This window comes from Oncorhynchus clarkii, chromosome 33 (assembly GCF_045791955.1).
Source record: "Oncorhynchus clarkii lewisi isolate Uvic-CL-2024 chromosome 33, UVic_Ocla_1.0, whole genome shotgun sequence".
Classification (NCBI taxonomy): Eukaryota; Metazoa; Chordata; class Actinopteri; order Salmoniformes; family Salmonidae; genus Oncorhynchus; species Oncorhynchus clarkii.
In genome coordinates, this window is record NC_092179.1 from 23,441,430 (window position 1) to 23,465,580 (window position 24,151).

General features: G+C 43.6%; 2 protein-coding genes across 2 annotated transcripts in view; both read right to left on the minus strand.

Moving 5' to 3' along the window:
- LOC139393315 (proline-rich transmembrane protein 4-like) overlaps nt 1–18,502 on the minus strand; it is a 52,679-nt gene extending 34,177 nt beyond the window's left edge. Inside the window, exons 1-2 of the mRNA XM_071141856.1 lie at nt 18,287–18,502; nt 4,826–6,082 (exon numbers count right to left, since the gene is read on the minus strand). Coding sequence (XP_070997957.1) covers nt 4,826–5,978 — 1,153 coding nt within the window. The 5' untranslated portion in view covers nt 5,979–6,082; nt 18,287–18,502. The remainder of the gene's footprint in view (nt 1–4,825; nt 6,083–18,286) is intronic.
- Nucleotides 1–24,151, minus strand: part of LOC139393229 (protein FAM3C-like) — an 823,321-nt gene that overhangs the window by 128,850 nt on the left and 670,320 nt on the right. The window lies entirely within an intron of this gene.

Consider the following 24,151-nt stretch of genomic DNA (forward strand, 5'->3'; position numbering starts at 1 on the left):
TAGCGTTGTCTGGGTTAGGAGAGGGTTTGGCCGGCAGGGATGTCCTAGTTCCATCGCGCACCAGCGACTCCAGTGGTGGGCTGGGTGCAGTGCATGCTGACACGGTCGCCAGGTGTACAGCGCCTCTCCCGAGTCCGTACGGGCTGGCAGCGATGAAACCAGACTGTAACTACTGTCATGACGTTGGCTTGGGGGTAGGTTTATGACAGTCATAAATACCTCTTCCCCCCTTTTCCCTCTCTCTTCCCTACTGTTGTGACATTTGACATAGAGATTCTGGGAACATCAGAAGGTGGGGGGAAATTAACTATATTCTGGTAATCCGACCAATTGAGCATATGCGGTGGTACTTAATGAATATGATGTCAGTTCGGTTGTCATCTGAGACATTCTCATCGATGATAGGATGACATAAACTCTACAGTGGAAAGTCTACACATCAGAGTTATCGTATTCACATGGAATTGTTGTTTAATTTAAATGTTTGAATATAAAATTATTGGTGAAGAGATTAAATGTAATTTTAGCTTCCAAATGAGAGATTTGAGTTTTCATAAGGTTAGGGCTCTGCTCAATCAGTGTCCCGCCCCTGTAAAGAGACATGGGTTATAAAACTTTTCAGACACACCCTTCTCGCTCCACTATATAAAGCCTTGACGAAAATGTAACCTCCTGTTCCAAGTACGTGAGGTCTGCAGCCTCTGCGTTAAAAGGACTAACATGTCAACTATAGAACAAAGCGTGAGCTTTGGTTGCGAATGGTATGAACTTTGAACTCTTATTCACTACAGAAGTGACACATCCTAGCCGTTGAGTTAGCAACATCAGCTGCAAACGCGGGCTAGGAAAGAACAGACAGATTATTCCGTCTACCACACAACGACGTTACTACAACGTATCCAATTGACCACCAGAGACATTCTTCAAAGGACTCGGTTTGGCAACACGGCCTTCCACCAACCTAACGAAGCGCAGCTCAGAGTAAATATTTATTGCATTTGACTTTTCCAAATGGGCGGTAATTTAGAATGCATAAGATACTGTATTTACGATAGCACAGCTTCTCCCTGTGTCCCTCAGTCTTCCCGCTCTTTCACTCAAACCCAGCCCCTTTTCTTTTGTGTAACCAGCTGTCCTATCTGTTCCGCCCGCTAGGGACGTTTCCCTTTATGACGTAATTTGTAATCAAGGTATGATTCATTCTTTGTATATGTAATTCTGTGTGATTAGTTAGGTATTTAGTAAATAAATAATTAAACCCAATTTTGTATTGCTGATTCAACTTGTTAGCCAGGGTTCGTGAAGATAACCAAGAAGTAACTATTAATATTGACTGCTATTGATGTAAAATATTACTTGGTCTTTCAGAGTTTATTCGGAAGACAACAGCTCTATACATATTATTTATGTTATATTATTTATTTATTTATTATCTCTAGTTAATTACATTTACATGATTAGCTCAATCAGGTAACATTAATTACAGAGAAAGGATTTTATAGAATAGCATGTCATATCACTTAATCCGGCATAGCCAAAGACACAACATTATCAATTGGGATACCAGGAAATTAGGGAGAAAAAGGTGTAAAAAAAGTATAATAATTGATTGGTTCTGCTATAAATCCTACGGCTGTGTTGTATGGTATCTACAGTGCCACTGTATCATATGGAGTGTGTATTATTTAGTCTTGCCACCCCCCATTAGTGTTGATGATAATGGTAATGTAGGGACAGGTAAAGGGGTAATCTGTTTGGGGGGGAAATGAGTGGAGATGGGATCTAAAGCATTGCCGCGATGGGTTTAAAGAGACTAATTTATCATCCCCCACACCTCCTCAGCCACAACCCCCCTTCTCCTCCTTTACTCAAGCCTTTATTTACCCCCTCCTCCACTTCCCTCTTATCTCATTGACCTTGCTTTGCTCTCTGCAGCTGGAATTTGTCTTTGAAAGGGATGAGATTGGCATAGTGTTACCGTACACACACACACACCCGTCAAGGACGAAGGTGACACAACAAGCGTATTCTGAATCAATGGAAGCTCATTGGTTTTGGTTGTGATTTGCACGTCTCCAACATTGAAAAGTTGTGCCTTACTTACTTACACCTCTCTGAAACAGAAGGATTTGACGGGTGGACATTCTCCTTCATACCCGAGGGATAGGGGATAATGTATTATAGTACAGTGTCCTGCACTCTTTTCACATTTAAATCTCCGCTGGGGGTGATTGGCGACGTAGGAGGTTCACTTGTTTTGTCGCTGCAGGATTCTGCACAAGACAAATCCATAGATTGTATCTGCACTGGAACAGACGGAAATAGCAGAGTTCTCTCCCTCCCCAGTTTTCATCCCTGCTTTGATAATCACCAGCATCATCCTTACAGAGACATTTTAGCCCTCCACAATCACCCTTACAGGAGGAGGATAGGAGGGTGGATGGCTGGCTGGAGGGAGGGAGGGTAGACAGGGAGAGGGGGAGCCTAAATGACGAGGCGCATGTTCAGCATCCATGAACAGGGGATGTGGAGGAGAAAGGAGCGGATGGTCCCATAGGATTGGGGTTTGCTGTTGGAATACTGATATAGACCACAGAGTATTCCCTCCTACACTCTTAGAACAAAAAAGGTGCTATTTAAAACCTTCTTCGGATGTCCCAATAGAATAACCCTTTGAGGAACCCTTTTTGGATCCAGGTAGAACCCTTTTGGGTTCTATTTAGAACCCTTTCCACAGAGGATTCTACCTGAAACCAAAAATGGTTTCTCCTATGGGGACAGCCGAAGAACCTTCCTGTACTTTCCATCCAACCGGTTGACTTTATCTGCACACTGTCTGTCACACCGTGCAGAAACCGTGCCAGAGCACAACACAGTCATAATACAACACAACACAGTCATAATAGTAACTAAACAGCAGCCCTGGAGACAACACAGTCATAATACAACACAACACAGTCATAATACAACACAACACAGTCATAATAGTAACTAAACAGCAGCCCTGGACACAACACAGTCATAATACAACACAACACAGTCATAATACAACACAACACAGTCATAATAGTAACTAAACAGCAGCCCTGGACACAACACAGTCATAATACAACACAACACAGTCATAATAGTAACTAAACAGCAGCCCTGGACACAACACAGTCATAATACAACACAACACAGTCATAATACAACACAACACAGTCATAATACAACACAACACACAACACACTATATTTCACACAGAGGACACCTAGATATAACAAAACAATGCATCAGTGTATTGATTCAAAATAAGAACACATACAAATACTTAACAGATCCAAATATTGCACATGACCAAAAATATCCTAAAACACTGCGTACTACCACAGCTATCCCTAGACATAACGAACGAAACGAATGCTGCCAATGGGATTCTCCTCCAAAGTTGTGCTCATGCCCAGACACAACACAGTGTGCTGTGTTGCAGTAAACACAACCAAATAAACTATTCTTCTCACTATCGCTCATCCGTATATTCATCAAAGATAATCAGTCCCTCAGGATTGTTGCTGATATTTGCAGGCTAAGGTGCTTGATTTAGCTGCAGCAACTCTGACATTCTGCACTGATTCTGTCTAATTTATTGTGAAACAGAGCTGACGAGGGAAAATGTTTGTTGACGTGTCGGTTGATTGAACCATATTATGCAGTAAATGTAGGTGTGGTGATTGGTTGAAATTGCGTGCTTCTTTTTGTACTGCGGCGATGGGTCAGTGTTATGCGATAATATTGCGATGATTCGACTGTTTTAATGCGAAAGGAGTGCAGTGATTGGGTCAAATTTGCAAGCCCTTGCATTATATGCAGAGAACTGTTGATTTTTCCAAAACATTTGTGATCGGGGAATCCTGTAGGGACTGACTGACGGCATGTCAAGTGGCAACATTAAAAGGCGTTACGGGGTTTATGCACCAACGATATGCTTATGCTCTCTATCATACGTAGTTGGCTTTTAGTAATGGTGTGCTGAAAGTGACAGAAATGTGTAATGATGATGATAATTGCATACATTCCAGTGCATAGATATTTGCAATAGTAGGCCCCTGTACCATTCTCCTGTGACACTGCCTTCTGGTTGGCCATAATCGTCTCCTCATTGTATCACCTGACCTTTGACCCTCCTATGATTGATGCGCCTATACGGGGGGAGGGGCTTCCTGAGGTTTATTATGAATACAGACTCCAGACAGAGCCAGCGTCGCTACAGTGACGGTGGGGGTTGGCGCCGGGCTACGGGTACTCCCTCAATGTCACGTGAAAGTGATACTAACTACCCCCTCTACACTACAGTACCCCTCTCTCCTCCCCCACCCCTTCAGGCACAGTGGAGCGTTCCAATATCATCTGTTTATAAAAAATAAAACAACCACTGCATCATTTTTAGGGTCTGTTCTAAAGAGGTGGAATTGCGTCTTTCCTTCCTTCCGATCTTCCTTCCTTGGAGTGATCATGTATGATAGGGACATGATAGGGGACAGTGTGGTTTCCACTACTTTGCGTTCACCAAGTGATTATCTCAAGGAAGGAGAATAATAAAGATGCAAAAGAGATGTAAGTATTTGAACTGGGACTTGGGCTATATTAGCTAGAGAGAGGTTTGTGGCGACTCATGGCTGCCATTTCAGAGATGCCATCCATCATTCACTTTCTTCAGCCTTTTTCTTGAACAGACTGAAGACCCCCATTTGGTTTGAATGATTGATCACATCCATTGATTGTCATTTAGCCTGCCCATCACTAATACTAAATCAATATGTCTGTTGATGTGTTGGAGACTTACCTCCGGGTGTTGGTGAGTTAACCCTTAGTGTTCTATCGTCTGTCCTGGTGGTGGTGTTTGCTCCCAGTCGTTCCTCCACAGGCCCTGCTTTGGCCTCGGAAAAACCCTTGTCTGGTGAACTCTGACTGGGCTGAGTTTCGGTGACCGGGGCCTCTTTAGTTCCAATGTCGGTGCTTACGGTCGAGGCCAGACGTCTTGTGGTGACCCTGGTTTGTGGGGATGTGGGTGGGGTGCCAGAGTCAAGGGGTTGTCTGGTCAGTGTGGTCTCTACCTGTGTTGGGTTGACGGTGATCCTTGGTGGAGTTGTGACCAGGGTTGTGGAGACTGTGGTTTGTGGGGATGTTAGGGGGACAGAGGCTGTGAGAGGGTCACTCTGGGGAACAAGTTCATCTTGGATCTTCGTTTCCTTGGGGAAAGACTTAGTGGTGACACTCCAACTGTGCTTTGGCGTTTGGGCCGTTTCTGCCGTTTCGTGTGTTATTGTCTGTGGCAGTATGTTTGTGCTGGTGAGACTATCGGAGGATATATCAACCCCCTGAGAAATAGAGGTTATGGTTTCTAAGACAGCGGTTATAGAATCTAAGATATCTTGGGTGTTTGGTTGTGTGTTCTTGTTAGGAGTGACTGTCTGTGGGTTTGTTACTGTTCTTATCTCAGTGGAGCTGGGGTGACCTTCAGTCCAAGAGGTGATGGTGGAGGACTGAGGGCTTTTATTAATACCCTCCTCCACAGACCCTGAATTTTCCGGTGAATTCTCAGGCTCCGTTCGTCCCTCTGTTGGTCCCTCTGTTGGTCTCTCTGTTGGTCCCTCTTTTGGTCCCTCTGTCGGTCTCTCTATTGGTCCCTTTGACAGTTCCTTTGTTGGTCCCTCTGATGGTGTGGTCCTTTGGGGCCCTGCATTCTTAGTCTGTGACTTCCCTCCAAACGGGTTGAGCGAAGGAAACGACGGCGCCGCCGGGAGTGATGGGAACCTGGACAAGCTGGGCTGCTTTGGCAAGTACGAGCCTAGCCAATAGGACCATCCCTTACTGGCAGGCGGTCCTGTCGGCTTCGTAAGATCCGCCTCTTCATCCGCAAACACCGTGGTGTGGAGAAGAATGGCGAGGAGAGAGCACCATAAGCACAAAGCCATCATCCGGTGAAGGTGATGCATGTTGCCGACAGTGAAGCGGAGCGGCTAGTTAGGCACCGGTCACATACTGTCCTCCATTCCCCGGGCCCCCTAGGGCACGTTGGCTCGCTCTCCTGTGAAGTGACCTAAAACACAGATGCACACAGGACATTGAGTGACATACTTTCACTTTATCACAGTACAGTTCGTTTGACTTGATACATGGATATGTGTTGTTGAGCTGAAATGTGTCTGCTGGCTTGTTTTTACTGGAGAGGTTATTTAAACGGGATGTTTCTGCTCTGTTTCATTTCGTGCTTGACCTGTTTTTTGTCTATTTTTCCAGAGAATATAATATCACATGTTGATGATATTATACAACCCATAATACAGCAGGGCAGCCATTAAAATGGACTGCTGAAGTTAGCAGGCCGGGAAAATGTTGTCCACCACAAACCGCCACAAGAACGACGGTGTTATTGGATACATATACTTAGTGGTGTCAGATTCTGAGGTCAGTATTTATGTGAGGAAGTTGTGTGTCATTCATATGTATACTTGGTAAGAGTCTTGGGACAACCAAACATGAAATATACTTCTGACCAATCACAAAAGAGACTTTCCAGATGTCATGTATTTTCTCAGCACTTTAGTTAGCGCTAACTTTTACATAATGTGTGTGTGTGTGTGTGTGTGTGCGGGGGGGTCCGTCCTCTGTATAGAAATGGAAGGGGAACTCTTTTCTTGGAGGGGAGGAACGGGTGGTTCAAAGTCTCTGTCCAGTTGCCTCAGTGAAGAGATTGGAGCACCGATGGAATTTTCCATTGAGAACAACCTGTGTGCTTTAGTTGTGTTTGAACCCACCTCCCTCCAACTCTCTTTCATTCCCCGTTTGATTTGTTCTTTAAAACGGGGAGAAACCCTCTGCTTAAGTGAGAGTGTGTTTTCCTGTAGTGAGAGAATAACATCAGTATTCAAGACAATCAGCCATTTACTCTCTCCTGCTCTTCATCAAGCTCTTTCCTTCTTTCCCTGCAAATATATTCCTCTGCTTTTTCATCTCTCACCCCGTTTTCAGTACCTCCCCCTCTATCTCCTTCACTCCTTTACACCTCTCCATTTATTTCCCCATACATCTCTCTCTGTTACTCTGTCCTATGCTACATCTCTCTCTGCTACTCTGTCCTATGCTACATCTCTCTCTCTGTTACTCTGTCCTATGCTACATCTCTCTCTCTGTTACACTGTCCTATGCTACATCTCTCTCTCTGTTACTCTGTCCTATGCTACATCTCTCTCTCTGTTACTCTGTCCTATGCTACATATCTCTCTGTTACTCTGTCCTATGCTACATCTCTCTCTGTTACTCTGTCCTATGCTACATCTCTCTTTCTGTTACTCTGTCCTATGCTACATCTCTCTCTCTGTTACTCTGTCCTATGCTACATCTCTCTCTCTGTTACTCTGTCCTATGCTACATCTCTCTCTGTTATTCTGTCCTATGCTACATCTCTCTATCTCTCTGTTACTCTGTCCTACACTACATCTCTCTCTCTGCTACTCTGTCCTATGCTACATCGCTCTCTCTCTCTGCTACTCTGTCCTATGCTACATCTCTCTCTCTCTCTGCTACTCTGTCCTATGCTACATCTCTCTCTCTCTCTCTGCTACTCTGTCCTATGCTACATCTCTCTCTCTCTCTGTTACTCTGTCCTATGCTACATCTCTCTCTCTCTCTGTTACTCTGTCCTATGCTACATCTCTCTCTCTCTCTGTTACTCTGTCCTATGCTACATCTCTCTATCTCAAGTGTAGCTCATAACACAAACCGATCAATCACCTTTTAATAGCACTACCCTAGGCCTGATCTCTCTACAGGACATTCAGTGACTTGACCCTGTCTCTGTGCCCCATGTAGTGTTGACCTTAGTGGGCCTCACTACCTCTCTGAGCCTTCCTGGGGGTAGTTGGCTGGATACTGAGGCATGAGTTGTGGTGCTGAGGGGCACACTCAGAAACATACAACTGCCCACACGTTACTGCCGTCTATAGGACTCTGAGTGTACATGCTTGAAATACATTTCCATTGAGGAATGGTTGTACTTAGAGACCCACCCACGTCCACCCACATCATAGTCGTGAGTGTGTGTAACACACACACACACACACACACACACACACACACACACAAAAGCCCCCAAGACGTTAAAACTTTTTGCCGGTGTTGGTTAATTCTTGGTGTGTTACAGAAAGGCAAATAAACGGTACTTAATGCCGTCTTTGTAGAACATTCAGATATTTGTTGTGACATTCTGTTCTTCAGAAGAAACACGTTGCCTTTTTAGTTCCACGCTAAATCATTCCAATTAGCTATTAAGCTTGAGAGAAAAAACTATGCCTTTGCCCTGATCGGGTTTTTGTTCAATTTGACACATATTGATCAATTATTTACACAAGGGGGATTATGCATCATTTAATTTGGCTAACATTCTCAAATTTCACTTCCCTCACTATCAATTACACAGGCATGCCAGCTTCCTGTTTCAGTCAGAAGATTACCTGACTAATTAGTGTCTATGCCTTTCATAGAGAGCAGAGTTAAATATACCCCCCCCCCCCCCCTCACCCACATGGTACATCCCTAATAAGCTTATATAGGAAGATAGACAGCCCAATTTAAGATAACATGGGGTTGGAGTTCTCAGTTATTCTCACACATAATCATTAGGTTATTCTATGATTTTATCTACATGTCTACCATCCTGCCATGTGGAAATTGTGTATGTCTCAAAACTGTCAACTGCATAAGACTTAAAACACGTGAAATCAAGATTAGAATTTTTGTTTGCCTCCGTTTAGTCCTCTGTGAGCAGTCTGTTAGGGAGCCCTCTGTCTTTCCTGACATGCAGAAGAACAAGTGGAAAGAGAGAATGAGAGAGAGTAATAAAATAAGATAAACGTGTCTGTGGGAACATTTACAAGCCTTCTCTTTCTTCACTGGTGTTTTGTTCCACTGCACCTGACAAAGACAGGTCCTGTCCCACTGCACTGTGCTCAATGGAGCAGAAAGAGAGAGTGAGAGAAGGAGAGAGAGGGTTGGAAGTCATGTCACGACAGGGGGATATAGATGGAGAGCGAGAGAGAGGATGAAATATAGATAGTGGAAAGGGAGGAGATATATATAGAGAGAGACAGACAGACATGTTGCATTCTGACTTCATGACAGTCCACTAACTCCTTTCTATTCTTTCTAATGCTTCACTCAGTTTATTGCTAAATCTCTCCTTTTGTGTTTTGTGTGTGTGTGTGTGTGTGTGTTTTATTTATTTATTTATTTATTTCACCTTTATTTAACCAGGTAGGCTAGTTGAGAACAACTTCTCATTTGCAACTGCAACCTGGCCAAGATAAAGCATAGCAGTGTGAACAGACAACACAGAGTTACACATGGAGTAAACAATTAGTCAATAACACAGTAGAAAAAAAGAGAGTCTATATATATTGTGTGCAAAAGGCATGAGGAGGTAGGCGAATAATTACAATTTTGCAGATTAACACTGGAGTGATAAATGATCAGATGGTCATGTACAGGTAGAGATATTGGTGTGCAAAAGAGCAGAAAAGTAAATAAATAAAAACAGTATGGGGATGAGGTAGGTAAAATTGGGTGGGCTATTTACCGATAGACTATGTACAGCTGCAGCGATCGGTTGAGCTGCTCTGTGTGTGTGTGTGTGTGTGTGTGTGTGTGTGTGTGTGTGTGTGTGTGTGTGTGTGTGTGTGTGTGTGTGTGTGTGTGTGTGTGTGTGTGTGTGTGTGTGTGTGTGTGTGTGTGTGTGTGTGTGTGTGTGTGCGTGTGCGTGTATGTGTGAGTGTGCGGCGTGCCCTTCCTTACGTGTGCGTGTACTCTCACCCACTCTCTTAACCACCACCCATCACCATGCCAACAATCCCATCACATCCTCAAACACACTATAGGATTATCAGCATTATTCTGTCATTATCCTTTCTGTCATTTACATTCATCTCCAGGACAACGGCTTTAGTGGTCTGATGTGTGACCGCTGTGGTACTGAGAGGATAGAGATGGATATCTGATTGGAGACCGGTCCTTCAACAGCCTTTTAACATTTTACACTAATGAAGTGATTTTAAATTAAGAATATTGGTTAGGTTTATGAGAGAGAGAGAGAGAGAGAGAGAGAGAGAGAGAGAGAGCAAAGGCTATGGAAAGGTAGAGCTAGCAAGAGAGCACAGAGGATAAAGGGAGAGAGGGCTGGAGAGAGAGAAAGAGGGAGGGAAGAAGGCTGAAGGGTGTCTAGTGAATTAGAGGTGTGGACTCTTGTCCTCCCTGAGAGATTGAAATGGATTCTGCTGGAGCATTCGCAAATGGAGATGACTTGACTCTGGGCGATACCACTTATGTTTAACAGGTTGACCATAGTCTCACGAAGGCACAGGGATTGATGTTTCACACTCCTTGGCAAGGGACTGATTTTCGTGCACGTCTCAGATTTGCTAAAGTGTGTGTTTGTACAGTGCCTTCAGAAATAATTCAGCGTGAGCGAGCGAGTTGGAGAGTGAGGAGGGCTATATTAACAAAGCCCTGACACCCCAGTCTCTTCATCCTATCTAGCTCACTTCACTGGCCTTGGGTCTGGACAGGAATGTCAATAAAACAGACTGAATCAAACTGGCCACGTCATCTTTAGCGAGTACAGATTTATTCAGTCATGTAGGTGGGCGACACTTCATTTGAAGGTAGAAACATTATTATCTGAAAGTATACTTTATGGGCCAGTTTCCCAGACACAGATTAAGACTGGTCTTGGACTAAAAAGTGCTTTCCATGGAGAATCTCCATTGCGAATTCTTTTTGATCCCAGACTAGGCTTGATCTGTGTCTGGGGACGCTTCACTATGGGTAATACTCCTGGTTTCATTCCGGGCGATTGTTGAGGAATAATGAGACATTATTATCCATCATTTAATCCTACATTTGACTGAATATTAAGATTTTTCCTCACTATTTCACAGTACAGTATCTGTCTAATATGTGCATACTAGTACACTTGATTTATTGTTTAAGTATTTCCTAATGATCAAATATATTATTCTAAAAGCTAGACTATTTCTAAACAAAACATTTCAAGTTTGACCTGATCAGTTACATCAATGAATGTATCCAAGTATGAAATGGCTTCTTCAGGACCATGTTTTACAATGTTACTCAGATAATGATCTAGACGTAAAACAAGGGGGTCCATACTAAAGTCTGGCAGCCCGGATGTTGTTGAATTAAAACATGGGGGTCCATACTAAAGTCTGGCAGGTCGGATGTTGTTGATGTAAAACATGGGGGTCCATACTAAAGTCTGGTAGCCTGGATGTTGTTGATGTAAAACATGGGGGTCCATACTAAAGTCTGTCAGGTCGGATGTTGTTGAATTAAAACATGGGGGTCCATACTAAAGTCTGGTAGCCCGGATGTTGTTGATGTAAAACATGGGGGTCCATACTAAAGTCTGGCAGCCTGGATGTTGTTGATGTAAAACATGGGGGTCCATACTAAAGTCTGGTAGCCCGGATGTTGTTGAATTAAAACATGGGGGTCCATACTAAAGTCTGGCAGGTCGGATGTTGTTGATGTAAAACATGGGGGTCCATACTAAAGTCTGGCAGGTCGGATGTTGTTGATGTAAAACATGGGGGTCCATACTAAAGTCTGGCAGGTCGGATGTTGTTGAATTAAAACATGGGGGTCCATACTAAAGTCTGGCAGGTCGGATGTTGTTGATGTAAAACATGGGGGTCCATACTAAAGTCTGGCAGGTCGGATGTTGTTGATGTAAAACATGGGGGTCCATACTAAAGTCTGGCAGCCCGGATGTTGTTGATGTAAAACATGAGGGTCCATACTAAAGTCTGGTAGCCTGGATGTTGTTGTATTAAAACATGGGGGTCCATACTAAAGTCTGGCAGGTCGGATGTTGTTGATGTAAAACATGGGGGTCCATACTAAAGTCTGGCAGGTCGAATGTTGTTGATGTAATACATGAGGGTCCATTCTAAAGTCTGGCAGGTCGAATGTTGTTGATGTAAAACATGAGGGTCCATACTAAAGTCTGGTAGCCTGGATGTTGTTGTATTAAAACATGGGGGTCCATACTAAAGTCTGGCAGGTCGGATGTTGTTGATGTAAAACATGGGGGTCCATACTAAAGTCTGGCAGGTCGGATGTTGTTGATGTAAAACATGGGGGTCCATACTAAAGTCTGGTAGCCCGGATGTTGTTGATGTAAAACATGGGGGTCCATACTAAAGTCTGGCAGCCCGGATGTTGTTGATGTAAAACATGAGGGTCCATACTAAAGTCTGGCAGCCCGGATGTTGTTGAATTAAAACATGGGGGTCCATACTAAAGTCTGGCAGGTCGGATGTTGTTGATGTAAAACATGGGGGTCCATACTAAAGTCTGGTAGCCTGGATGTTGTTGATGTAAAACATGGGGGTCAATACTAAAGTCTGGCAGGTCGGATGTTGTTGAATTAAAACATGGGGGTCCATACTAAAGTCTGGTAGCCCGGATGTTGTTGATGTAAAACATGGGGTCCATACTAAAGTCTGGCAGCCTGGATGTTGTTGATGTAAAACATGGGGGTCCATACTAAAGTCTGGTAGCCCGGATGTTGTTGAATTAAAACATGGGGGTCCATACTAAAGTCTGGCAGGTCGGATGTTGTTGATGTAAAACATGGGGGTCCATACTAAAGTCTGGCAGGTCGGATGTTGTTGATGTAAAACATGGGGGTCCATACTAAAGTCTGGCAGGTCGGATGTTGTTGAATTAAAACATGGGGGTCCATACTAAAGTCTGGCAGGTCGGATGTTGTTGATGTAAAACATGGGGGTCCATACTAAAGTCTGGCAGGTCGGATGTTGTTGATGTAAAACATGGGGGTCCATACTAAAGTCTGGCAGCCCGGATGTTGTTGATGTAAAACATGAGGGTCCATACTAAAGTCTGGTAGCCTGGATGTTGTTGTATTAAAACATGGGGGTCCATACTAAAGTCTGGCAGGTCGGATGTTGTTGATGTAAAACATGGGGGTCCATACTAAAGTCTGGCAGGTCGAATGTTGTTGATGTAATACATGAGGGTCCATTCTAAAGTCTGGCAGGTCGAATGTTGTTGATGTAAAACATGAGGGTCCATACTAAAGTCTGGTAGCCTGGATGTTGTTGTATTAAAACATGGGGGTCCATACTAAAGTCTGGCAGGTCGGATGTTGTTGATGTAAAACATGGGGGTCCATACTAAAGTCTGGCAGGTCGGATGTTGTTGATGTAAAACATGGGGGTCCATACTAAAGTCTGGCAGCCCGGATGTTGTTGATGTAAAACATGGGGGTCCATACTAAAGTCTGGAAGGTCGGATGTTGTTGAATTAAAACATGGGGGTCCATACTAAAGTCTGGCAGCCCGGATGTTGTTGATGTAAAACATGGGGGTCCATACTAAAGTCTGGCAGCCCGGATGTTGTTGATGTAAAACATGGGGGTCCATACTAAAGTCTGGCAGCCCGGATGTTGTTGATGTAAAACATGGTGGTCCATACTAAAGTCTGGCAGGTCGAATGTTGTTGATGTAATACATGAGGGTCCATACTAAAGTCTGGCAGGTCGAATGTTGTTGATGTAAAACATGAGGGTCCATACTAAAGTCTGGTAGCCTGGATGTTGTTGTATTAAAACATGGGGGTCCATACTAAAGTCTGGCAGGTCGGATGTTGTTGATGTAAAACATGGGGGTCCATACTAAAGTCTGGCAGCCCGGATGTTGTTGATGTAAAACATGGGGGTCCATACTAAAGTCTGGCAGCCCGGATGTTGTTGATGTAAAACATGGGGGTCCATACTAAAGTCTGGCAGCCTGGATGTTGTTGATGTAAAACATGGGGGTCCATACTAAAGTCTGGCAGCCCGGATGTTGTTGATGTAAAACATGGGGGTCCATACTAAAGTCTGGCAGGTCGGATGTTGTTGATGTAAAACATGGGGGTCCATACTAAAGTCTGGCAGGTCGGATGTTGTTGATGTAAAACATGGGGGTCCATACTAAAGTCTGGCAGGTCGGATGTTGTTGATGTAAAACATGGGAGTCCATACTAAAGTCTGGCAGGTCGGATGTTGTTGATGAAAACATGGGGGTCCATACTAAAGTCTGGCAGGTTGGATGTTGTTGATGTAAAACATGGGGGTCCATACTAAAGTCTGGCAGCCTGGATGTTGTTGATGTAAAACATGGGGGTCCATACTAAAGTCTGGCAGGTCGGATGTTGTTGATGTAAAACATGGGGGTTCATACTAAAGTCTGGCAGCCTGGATGTTGTTGATGTAAAACATGGGGGTCCATACTAAAGTCTGGCAGGTCGGATGTTGTTGACATAAAACAAGGGGGTCCATACTAAAGTCTGGCAGCCTGGATGTTGTTGATGTAAAACATGGGGGTCCATACTAAAGTCTGGTAGCCCGGATGTTGTTGACATAAAACAAGGGGGTCCATACTAAAGTCTGGCAGGTCGGATGTTGTTGACATAAAACAAGGGGGTCCATACTAAAGTCTGGCAGCCTGGATGTTGTTGATGTAAAACATGGGGGTCCATACTAAAGTCTGGCAGGTCGGATGTTGTTGATGTAAAACATGGGGGTCCATACTAAAGTCTGGCAGCCCGGATGTTGTTGATGTAAAACATGGGGGTCCATACTAAAGTCTGGCAGCCTGGATGTTGTTGATGTAAAACATGGGGGTCCATACTAAAGTCTGGCAGCCCGGATGTTGTTGATGTAAAACATGGGGGTCCATACTAAAGTCTGGCAGGTCGGATGTTGTTGATGTAAAACATGGGGGTCCATACTAAAGTCTGGCAGGTCGGATGTTGTTGATGTAAAACATGGGGGTCCATACTAAAGTCTGGCAGGTCGGATGTTGTTGATGTAAAACATGGGAGTCCATACTAAAGTCTGGCAGGTCGGATGTTGTTGATGAAAACATGGGGTCCATACTAAAGTCTGGCAGGTCGGATGTTGTTGACATAAAACAAGGGGGTCCATACTAAAGTCTGGCAGGTCGGATGTTGTTGATGTAAAACATGGGGGTCCATACTAAAGTCTGGCAGGTCGGATGTTGTTGATGTAAAACATGGGGGTCCATACTAAAGTCTGGCAGCCCGGATGTTGTTGATGTAAAACATGGGGGTCCATACTAAAGTCTGGCAGCCTGGATGTTGTTGATGTAAAACATGGGGGTCCATACTAAAGTCTGGTAGCCTGGATGTTGTTGATGTAAAACATGGGGGTCCATACTAAAGTCTGGCAGGTCGGATGTTGTTGATGTAAAACATGGGGGTCCATACTAAAGTCTGGCAGGTCGGATGTTGTTGATGTAAAACATGGGGGTCCATACTAAAGTCTGGCAGGTCGGATGTTGTTGATGTAAAACATGGGAGTCCATACTAAAGTCTGGCAGGTCGGATGTTGTTGATGAAAACATGGGGTCCATACTAAAGTCTGGCAGGTTGGATGTTGTTGATGTAAAACATGGGGGTCCATACTAAAGTCTGGCAGCCTGGATGTTGTTGATGTAAAACATGGGGGTCCATACTAAAGTCTGGCAGGTCGGATGTTGTTGATGTAAAACATGGGGGTTCATACTAAAGTCTGGCAGCCTGGATGTTGTTGATGTAAAACATGGGGGTCCATACTAAAGTCTGGCAGGTCGGATGTTGTTGACATAAAACAAGGGGGTCCATACTAAAGTCTGGCAGCCTGGATGTTGTTGATGTAAAACATGGGGGTCCATACTAAAGTCTGGTAGCCCGGATGTTGTTGACATAAAACAAGGGGGTCCATACTAAAGTCTGGCAGGTCGGATGTTGTTGACATAAAACAAGGGGGTCCATACTAAAGTCTGGCAGCCTGGATGTTGTTGATGTAAAACATGGGGGTCCATACTAAAGTCTGGCAGGTCGGATGTTGTTGATGTAAAACATGGGGGTCCATACTAAAGTCTGGCAGGTCGGATGTTGTTAATGTAAAACATGGGGGTCCATACTAAAGTCTGGCAGGTCGGATGTTGTTGATGTAAAACATGGGGGTCCATACTAAAGTCTGGCAGGTCGGATGTTGTTGACGTAAAACAAGGGGGTCCATACTAAAGTCTGGCAGGTCGGATGTTGTTGATGTAAAACAAGGGGGTCCATACTAAAGTCTGGTAGCCCGGATGTTGTTGACGTAAAACAAGGGGGTCCATACTAAAGTCTGGCAGCCCGGATGTTGTTGACGTAAAACAAGGGGGTCCATACTAAAGTCTGGCAGCCCGGATGTTGTTGACGTAAAACAAGGGGGTCCATACTAAAGTCTGGCAGCCCGAATGTTGTTGACTCAGAGTGAGGATCAACAGCCATCTAATTTTCCACATCACTGCTTGTCTCTCTGAAACCAAGCTAGCCAATGTTTGGCTGTCCTTTTAGAAAAACACCTGGTGCTGTACGTATGTAATTGAAGCTTGAATGCTTCATAGTCCAAATTGAGGTAATTTCATTCCAACTTCAAATCCAATCCATGAGTCGGATAAAATCTGAATTGAAAATAATGGTAAACTCTCCTATTTCTACAGGGTCAGTTGAATTGTGTTGAGATGGAGTTGACCCCAGCCTGCAGATGCAATATTTCGGAGAATGGATTTGACATTGCCGGGCAGTCACGGTCAATTGTCCCCAGTGGTTATTGACTGTGACCACTCCTGTGTCCTGGTTTACCTACTGGTCAGAACAGCAGCCACCCACCAGGCTAGGATCCAACAGGTCTGAATCACGACTGACCAGGTCCAGAGGAGTCACAGTCATGGCAGCTAGAGGAGCCAACACCCAACCATTTCCTATTACATCCATTGGTACTTCAATCTGATCAGGTGTCGCACTTAAATTAACAACTAAACATCTTGCCATCTGTGGTCTATCAAATGTAACTAGGTTAATCTCGGATCATGACTGAAATTTGCTCGATTAACATTAGTATCTAAGTAAGAACAGAACCCGTTTTATACTCCCCAAAGAGTTATATTACATCTCAGGTATTCACCTAATCTGAATACCGTTCCCCCATGACGTATTCAACCATTCAACCTGCTTGATCATAGATCCTATGTTCATCCAGCCTTTCTCTGGTATCCATTTCCCCACTGCCCTTACTACTGACAGAGTGAACAATAAGCCTACCTGCCTGTGAATACCTAGTTATTAGAACATCACACCAACGTTAGTTTTAGCCTTTGAGTCAATGAATGTGACGAACCTGCCTATGACAAGCGTCACCCACTCAGACACCAGCGTTCCACTGACTAGCTTTGCCATGGTGACGACCGTAGCAAAAGACGTCTTGCTAATCCTGTGATGTGAGGATCTTAGTGGTCTGCTATGCTGCTTTCACCAGAGTGCTGCTACCGCTGATCCTACTGGTACATATGTGCTTCACACACACACACACACACACACACACACACACACACACACACACACACACACACACACACACACACACACACACACACACACACACACACACACACACACACACACACACACACACACACACACACACACACACACACACACACACACACACACACACACACACACACACACACACACTGTCATGCTATAGAGGTGGAGGATGTTTGTATAGACTCCAATACACACGCCTATAGTATCCACTGACTCACATGATGACATGAACGCCATGAATTTCTACAGTATACATACACATGTTCATAAATTCATCAGAATGTACACACACACACACACCTATGTAGACAAGCAATCCCAGGCATACATTAACACAGGCAAACACACACACACTGCTGACCATGGCTATGCTGCAGATTTAGCCCAGAATGATTCCTTCCCTCCTCCTGATGCTAGTCAAACAGCCTCAGCTGCTGCCTCCGTGTGTGTGTGTGTGTTAATGTATGCCTGGGATTGCTTGTCTACACAGGTGTGCGTGTGTGTCTACCTATAAAGGCTGTAATAGAAGAGTGTGTGTCGTGTCATCTGGAGAGATTGAGCAGCTGAATCCACATCCTCAAATGTGAGCTTGTAGAAAGTGTGTTTTTCTGTAAGAGTGAGAGTCTACCTATAAAGGCTGTAGAGGAAGAGTGTGTCGTCTCTGTGACGGTGTGTGTGTCATTCTCTAACAGCTCTTTACCTTTTTTCTCTATACATGAGGATCATAAACTACACACACACACACACACACCATCGAAAGTGTTCAGAATAAAAGAGAGCCACTCACCCAACCACAAGTGAAAGGGAGAGGTTGTGAATCCACTAAATCCAGCAGAGAGCTGCAGCAGAGAACCGTCTCCCTGTGTGTGTGAATGTGTGTGAAATTGTGTTCCAGGCACTCACTCTCTCACTCTCTCCCTCCCTCCTATTCTCTCTCTCTCTTATATTCTCTCTCTCACTCTCCCGCTCGTACTTTTGTTGGCTCCCTCTCTCTCATTCTCTCTCTTCTTGTTCACTCTCCTCTCTGTCAGCCTCTCTTCTCCCTCCCTCCCTCTCTTTCTTCTCCCTCCCTCTTTCTCTCCCTCCCATCTCTCTTTCTGCCCCTAACCCCCTGCATAAGTAGTCCAGTGTGTAGCTCTGTGACAATGCCTGTGGCCACACCTCACTGAGCAAATTGTTCATTAGGAGAGTCTCTCTACAGTGTGGACACTAGCCACTATATAGTTAGACGGGCAAGAATGTCTACACTCAATCTCAAGTACACTCAATCCCACTCACTTACATGTACACAACAGACACAAATGTATTAGCAAGCACACACACACACACTTTGACAGTGTACAGTCGTGGCCAAAAGTTTTGAGAATGACACAAATATTAATTTCCACGTTTCCTGCTTCAGTGTCTTTAGATATTTTTGTCAGATGTTACTATGGAATACTGAGGTATAATTACAAGCATTTCATAAGTGTCAAAGGCTTTTATTGACAATTACATGACGTCACCAAACTGTTCCTTGATGGTTGGGAGAAGTTACTCTCGGAGGATGTGTTGGTACCATTCTTTATTCATGGCTGTGTTCTTAGGCAAAATTGTGAGTGAGCCCACTCCCTTGGCTGAGAAGCAACCCTACACATGAATGGTCTCAGGATGCTTTACTGTTGGCATGACACAGCACTGATGGTAGCGCTCACCTTGTCTTTTCCGGACAAGCTTTTATCCGGATGCCCCAAACAATTGGAAAGGGGATTCATCAGAGAAAATGACTCCAGTCCTCAGCAGTCCAAACCTTTTGCAGAATATCAGTCTGTCCCTGATGCTTTTCCTGGAGAGAAGTGGCTTCTTTGCTGCCCTTCTTGACACCAGGCCATCCTCCAAAAGTCTTCGCCTCACTGTGCGTGCAGATGCACTCACACCTGCCTACTGCCATTCCTGAGCAAGCTCTGTACTGGTGGTTCCCCGATCCTGCAGCTGAGTCAACTTTAGGAGACGGTCCTGGCGCTTGCTGGACTTTCTTGGGCGCCCTGAAGCCTTCTTCACAACAATTGAACCGCTCTCCTTGAAGTTCTTTGACGATCCGATAAATGGTTGATTTAGGTGCAATCTTACTGGCAGCAATATCCTTGCCTGTGAAGCCCTTTTTGTGCAAAGCAATGATGACGTCACATGTTTCCTTGCAGGTAACCATGATTGACAGAGGAAGAACAATTCCAAGCACCACCCTCCTTTTGAAGCTTCCAGTCTGTTATTTGAACTCAATCAGCATGACAGAGTGATCTCCAGCCTTGTCCTCGTCAACACTCACACCTGTGTTAACGAGAGAATCACTGACATGATGTGTCCTTTTGTGGCAAGGCTGAAATGCAGTGGAAATGTTTTTGGGGGATTCAGTTAATTTGCATGGCAAAGAGGGACTTTGCAATTAATTGCAATTCATCTGTTCACTCTTCATAACATTCTGGTGTATATGCAAATTGCCATCATACAAACTGAGGCAGCAGACTTTGTGAAAATTAATATTTGTGTCATTCTCAAACCTTTTGGCCACGACTGTACTCTATTGAACATAATCAAACATGCATGCACACACACACACACGTTATGTTCTTCTATCCTCGTGGGGACCTAAAATAATTTCCATTCAAAGTCCTATTTTCCCTAACCCTACCATAACCCTAACCTTAATGAACTCAGAATGAACCTTTAAAGTTCCCTTTGACCCGGTCTGGAGGAGGAGATTCATTTTAGGAGCAATGAAATGTCATGTTATTGTATATAAACTGTTGCTCGTGGTAACGTGGGAGCACGCTCCGAGAATAAATTCTGTTACCTATTATTGATAAGACTGGTCTCCGTCTATTTTATGCAAACAAGAATCTTACAAATTCTCATGAAATAGATTAAGGGAATTAAATTAATGAAAACACATTGGTATAATTAAATTACAGTAACAATTGGTCCTTCGAGCCGGATTCCACAAACTTGCCTCTGTCGTCCGAAGGGAAAGCCGAAAGCCGTGCACGGACGAGTCTGGACTCGTTATTTAAAGACCTGGCCTCTGGATTAAGGTTTAAAAAAACAGGCCGGTATAAAGATCTAAGGGCGACAGAGAAGGTGACGTAATCGAACCTGCATTGCTTTTCCCAGTCTACAGGACGAAGGTAAATAGTCTTTATTCTCGAATTTGGGAGGAATTATTTAAGATATTTTTGGTTGAATGTTCTAAAGGAGTTTGGATTTAATCAATGATAGGTGCTTGAATATTCTGAACAAATACACTAGGTTTCTACTTTGAATTCTACCACAAATAAACATATAGGAAGGAAGGGATATAGTAAGTTTTGTTAGATAGGACGGTCATTCTGTACAAATAGGATAACCATTCATTCAAAAGACATACCTAAATATAAATTAGGCTTGGTGAGAAGGCAGGGTAACCTAGGCGAACGGGAAAACTGAACCTATTCAATACTGAAAGAAAGTAATATCCACGGAGGTGAGGGAAAGGGAAACATAGTCTAGAGAAGTGAGATATGAGATATTAACGTTGAAAGTCCCAAGGAACAATAGTTTATAATGAGCTTATAATTGTATACCGGTGAAATTTAATGTCCGATCAAAAGTCAAATATATAGACAAAGTTTCCAGAAAGGAGAAATACATATAGAAACCCATACACATTGATTATCATTAAAGAGACAGACACATAGTCAGACAGGAGAGCAACTAAAGTAGCTGAGTAACAGTAAATAGCATATTAATAGAAATACACACACATAGAAGGTAAAAAATAGAAAGGCATAGATAAGTGATTAAATACCATAGCTACTAGTAACGGTAAGGATTTAACTAACATGGGTAGTAAATCCTCTAAGGAGGGCCCGGAACTAACGGGAGACAAGCGTTATATGGAACAGAGAGACAAAAGAAACATTGATTTCGGTCTAAAATGGAGAAAGAAATATGATGGCAGTCTAAATGTAGAAAAGCTGGAATCACTTATAAAACAGATACATAAGGAATGTGGAAAAAATGTGAAAAAGCAGAATAAACAGGGGTTACACACAGCCGGAGTTTGGCTTTCAGAAGCAAAAAAGAGAGTTGAGGGTGAAAATAGGAGGAAACCCAAAAAGAGCCAAGATGCGCTGCCCTCCGCTCCCGCAGATGAAAAAGTTAGCTAATTGGGTGGGGGTGAGGGTAACAAACTATATCCTTCTCAAGTATACCAAGAATACAGAGGTAATCTTGTCGATGAGATAGTGGTTGTGAGAATGCGGCTGCAGGAGCTACCTGCAATATCACCACCCATATATGTGAAGCCTGCTGAAGCCGAGGGAGGGATAATAGAGGTAGAAAAAGGAAATAAGTCGAGAAAAGTGGATAAGGTGAGTCAAAAGAAAAATATAAAATGTTTTAATTGTAACGAAACTGGACATTTCACCCGGGAGTGTAACACTCCCTTCAAACGTCACCACCAAGATTGTAATTTAACTGAGGGGAAGATCAGAGGCGACAATCGGGTAAAAAAAAAGGGATCAGATACAAAGAGAGCGAGATTAATGAGAATCCTCGCTCTGGAAAACTTTGGGCTTTTAAATTAGGGCTATTTTCTGTTGTCCCGATGCCGGAGTTACGAATACAGACAATTGTAAAATGGGTCTATTTGCGGAGATTCTCAGTCAGTTCCATAGCGTTGGTGGTATAGTGGTGAGCATAGCTGTCTTGCAAACTGCAGTCCAGGGTTCGGTTCCCAGCCGAGGTGTTAACTAAAAATAATCTGAGTTTTTGGTTGTAATTAAACTAATTGTATGTTTTGCAGAGAAAGTTATAGTCACTAGTACTGGTATAATATATAAACTGAACGTTTTAAATAGTTTGTTTGGTTCAAATCGAAAGACTAATACATTCAACTCAAAATAAGGACGGAGCGAATTTTGATGCAAGACGATGTCAGTTCACTAAATGATCTGTTTGAATAATGTATTGGGAATAGAGTCGTAATTAAAATGCTGAATCAAAGACGAGACAGTTACTTAAATCTAATGAATTCTAAATAATAACGAAGAGACAATTCCGATAGATTTGTGCCCATCGAAATGTTCTTATAAATATTAGCGAATTGAGAGATGAGAGATGTTGATTGATGTTGTAAATTCTAATTCAAGATTCAACAGATGTGATAAATTAGGTTTGGTTTATCGAACCCGTACGTACTACTGTTGCTGCAGACAACCAACAATTATTTACAATTCATTGAAAGTCGTTGTGGCTTGTGTCTAGGTTGAGCGCTTGTTGATGACATCACTCGCAAGGCACTTTTGTCACCACGGAAATTATGTTGTGACTGGGGGTGACGGAGAAAATGTTTGTCTTTTAGAAGGAAAATGCATGCATTATGGTTTTGAGTCACTTTTCAGAAGTATGATAAAAATTTCAAAATACATTTTTAAAAGTAGCTGTAAGTTGTCAGGCTAGTCAGGAAATTCGCTAGGTGGGCATAATAGATTTGTGGTGTTTATTTTGACTGTATTAGGCTATGAGAAAGGGAGACTGGATGTCTGACTCATAAAACATGGTGATAATGGATTCTGATGGTTGTTGATTCCTGGTTTGATTGTTTATGTAACACCAGTGAATTTGAGCACTGTTTCCATTGTGTGGAACAATGTTAGGGTATTAAATAAAGGTGAAATAATTAAAAATACAAATAAAATACAAATCCTGCCTGGCTACAGCTCCATCTCTTCATTAATTCATATCTACTATTCGTAACAACATAATACGAGTCTGCCTCCCCCAAACTCTCCTTTCTGATAGTGCCGTAATACAAATCCTAAGTAGTACAAGCAGCTTCAAAGGGGCTTGATTTTAAACATCACACAGCTGTTATGTAGACCTCCTGTGTAGAGCATGTTAATGGTAACCAGGGGCTCAGCAATGGGCTCCCAGCCCAGCCTGCTGTCCCTGGTGAGGTGAAAATGTAATATTTCCCATGAGGCCGTAGTAGTCTGAGTTGGAAGTTTCAGCTTCTGTCTAGAGCGATCTAGTCAAACAAGCATTGATCTGCCTGTGTGTGTGTGTGTGTGTGTGTGTGTGTGTTAAATGCCAGTGTTTAGGCCTTCACCATGGCTCTAACAACGATCATAATCCAACCCCAACACACATCTACAGTATGTACAGTATGAAGATGTATTGAACAGTTGACCAAGGCACTGACTTTCTGAAGACAACAACATAACCCATTGACACACAATAACCTTTGCTGAGATATGTAAGTCCCCTTTGGCCTATGGTATGTTCATGTGATTGGTATCTGATGGAGTTGTTGTGCGTGTCGGGGTGATTCTACTGCCCGATAATGACTGGCGTCTTTAGGACACGAGAAGGTAGACAGACGTTTTCCCCAGAGAATAGGCAGTGTGTGTGTGTGTGTGTGTTCACTCTCTCTCCGACCCGTCCCTAGGTGTGTGTGTGTGTGTGTTCACTCTCTCTCCAACCCGTCCCTAGGTGTGTGTGTGTGTGTGTGTGTGTGTGTGTGTGTGCGTGCGTGCGTGCGTGCGTGCGTGCGTGCGTGAGTGAGTGAGTGAGTGAGTGCGTGTATGTGTGAGTGTGCGGCGTGCCCTTCCTTACATGTGCGTGTACTCTCACCCAC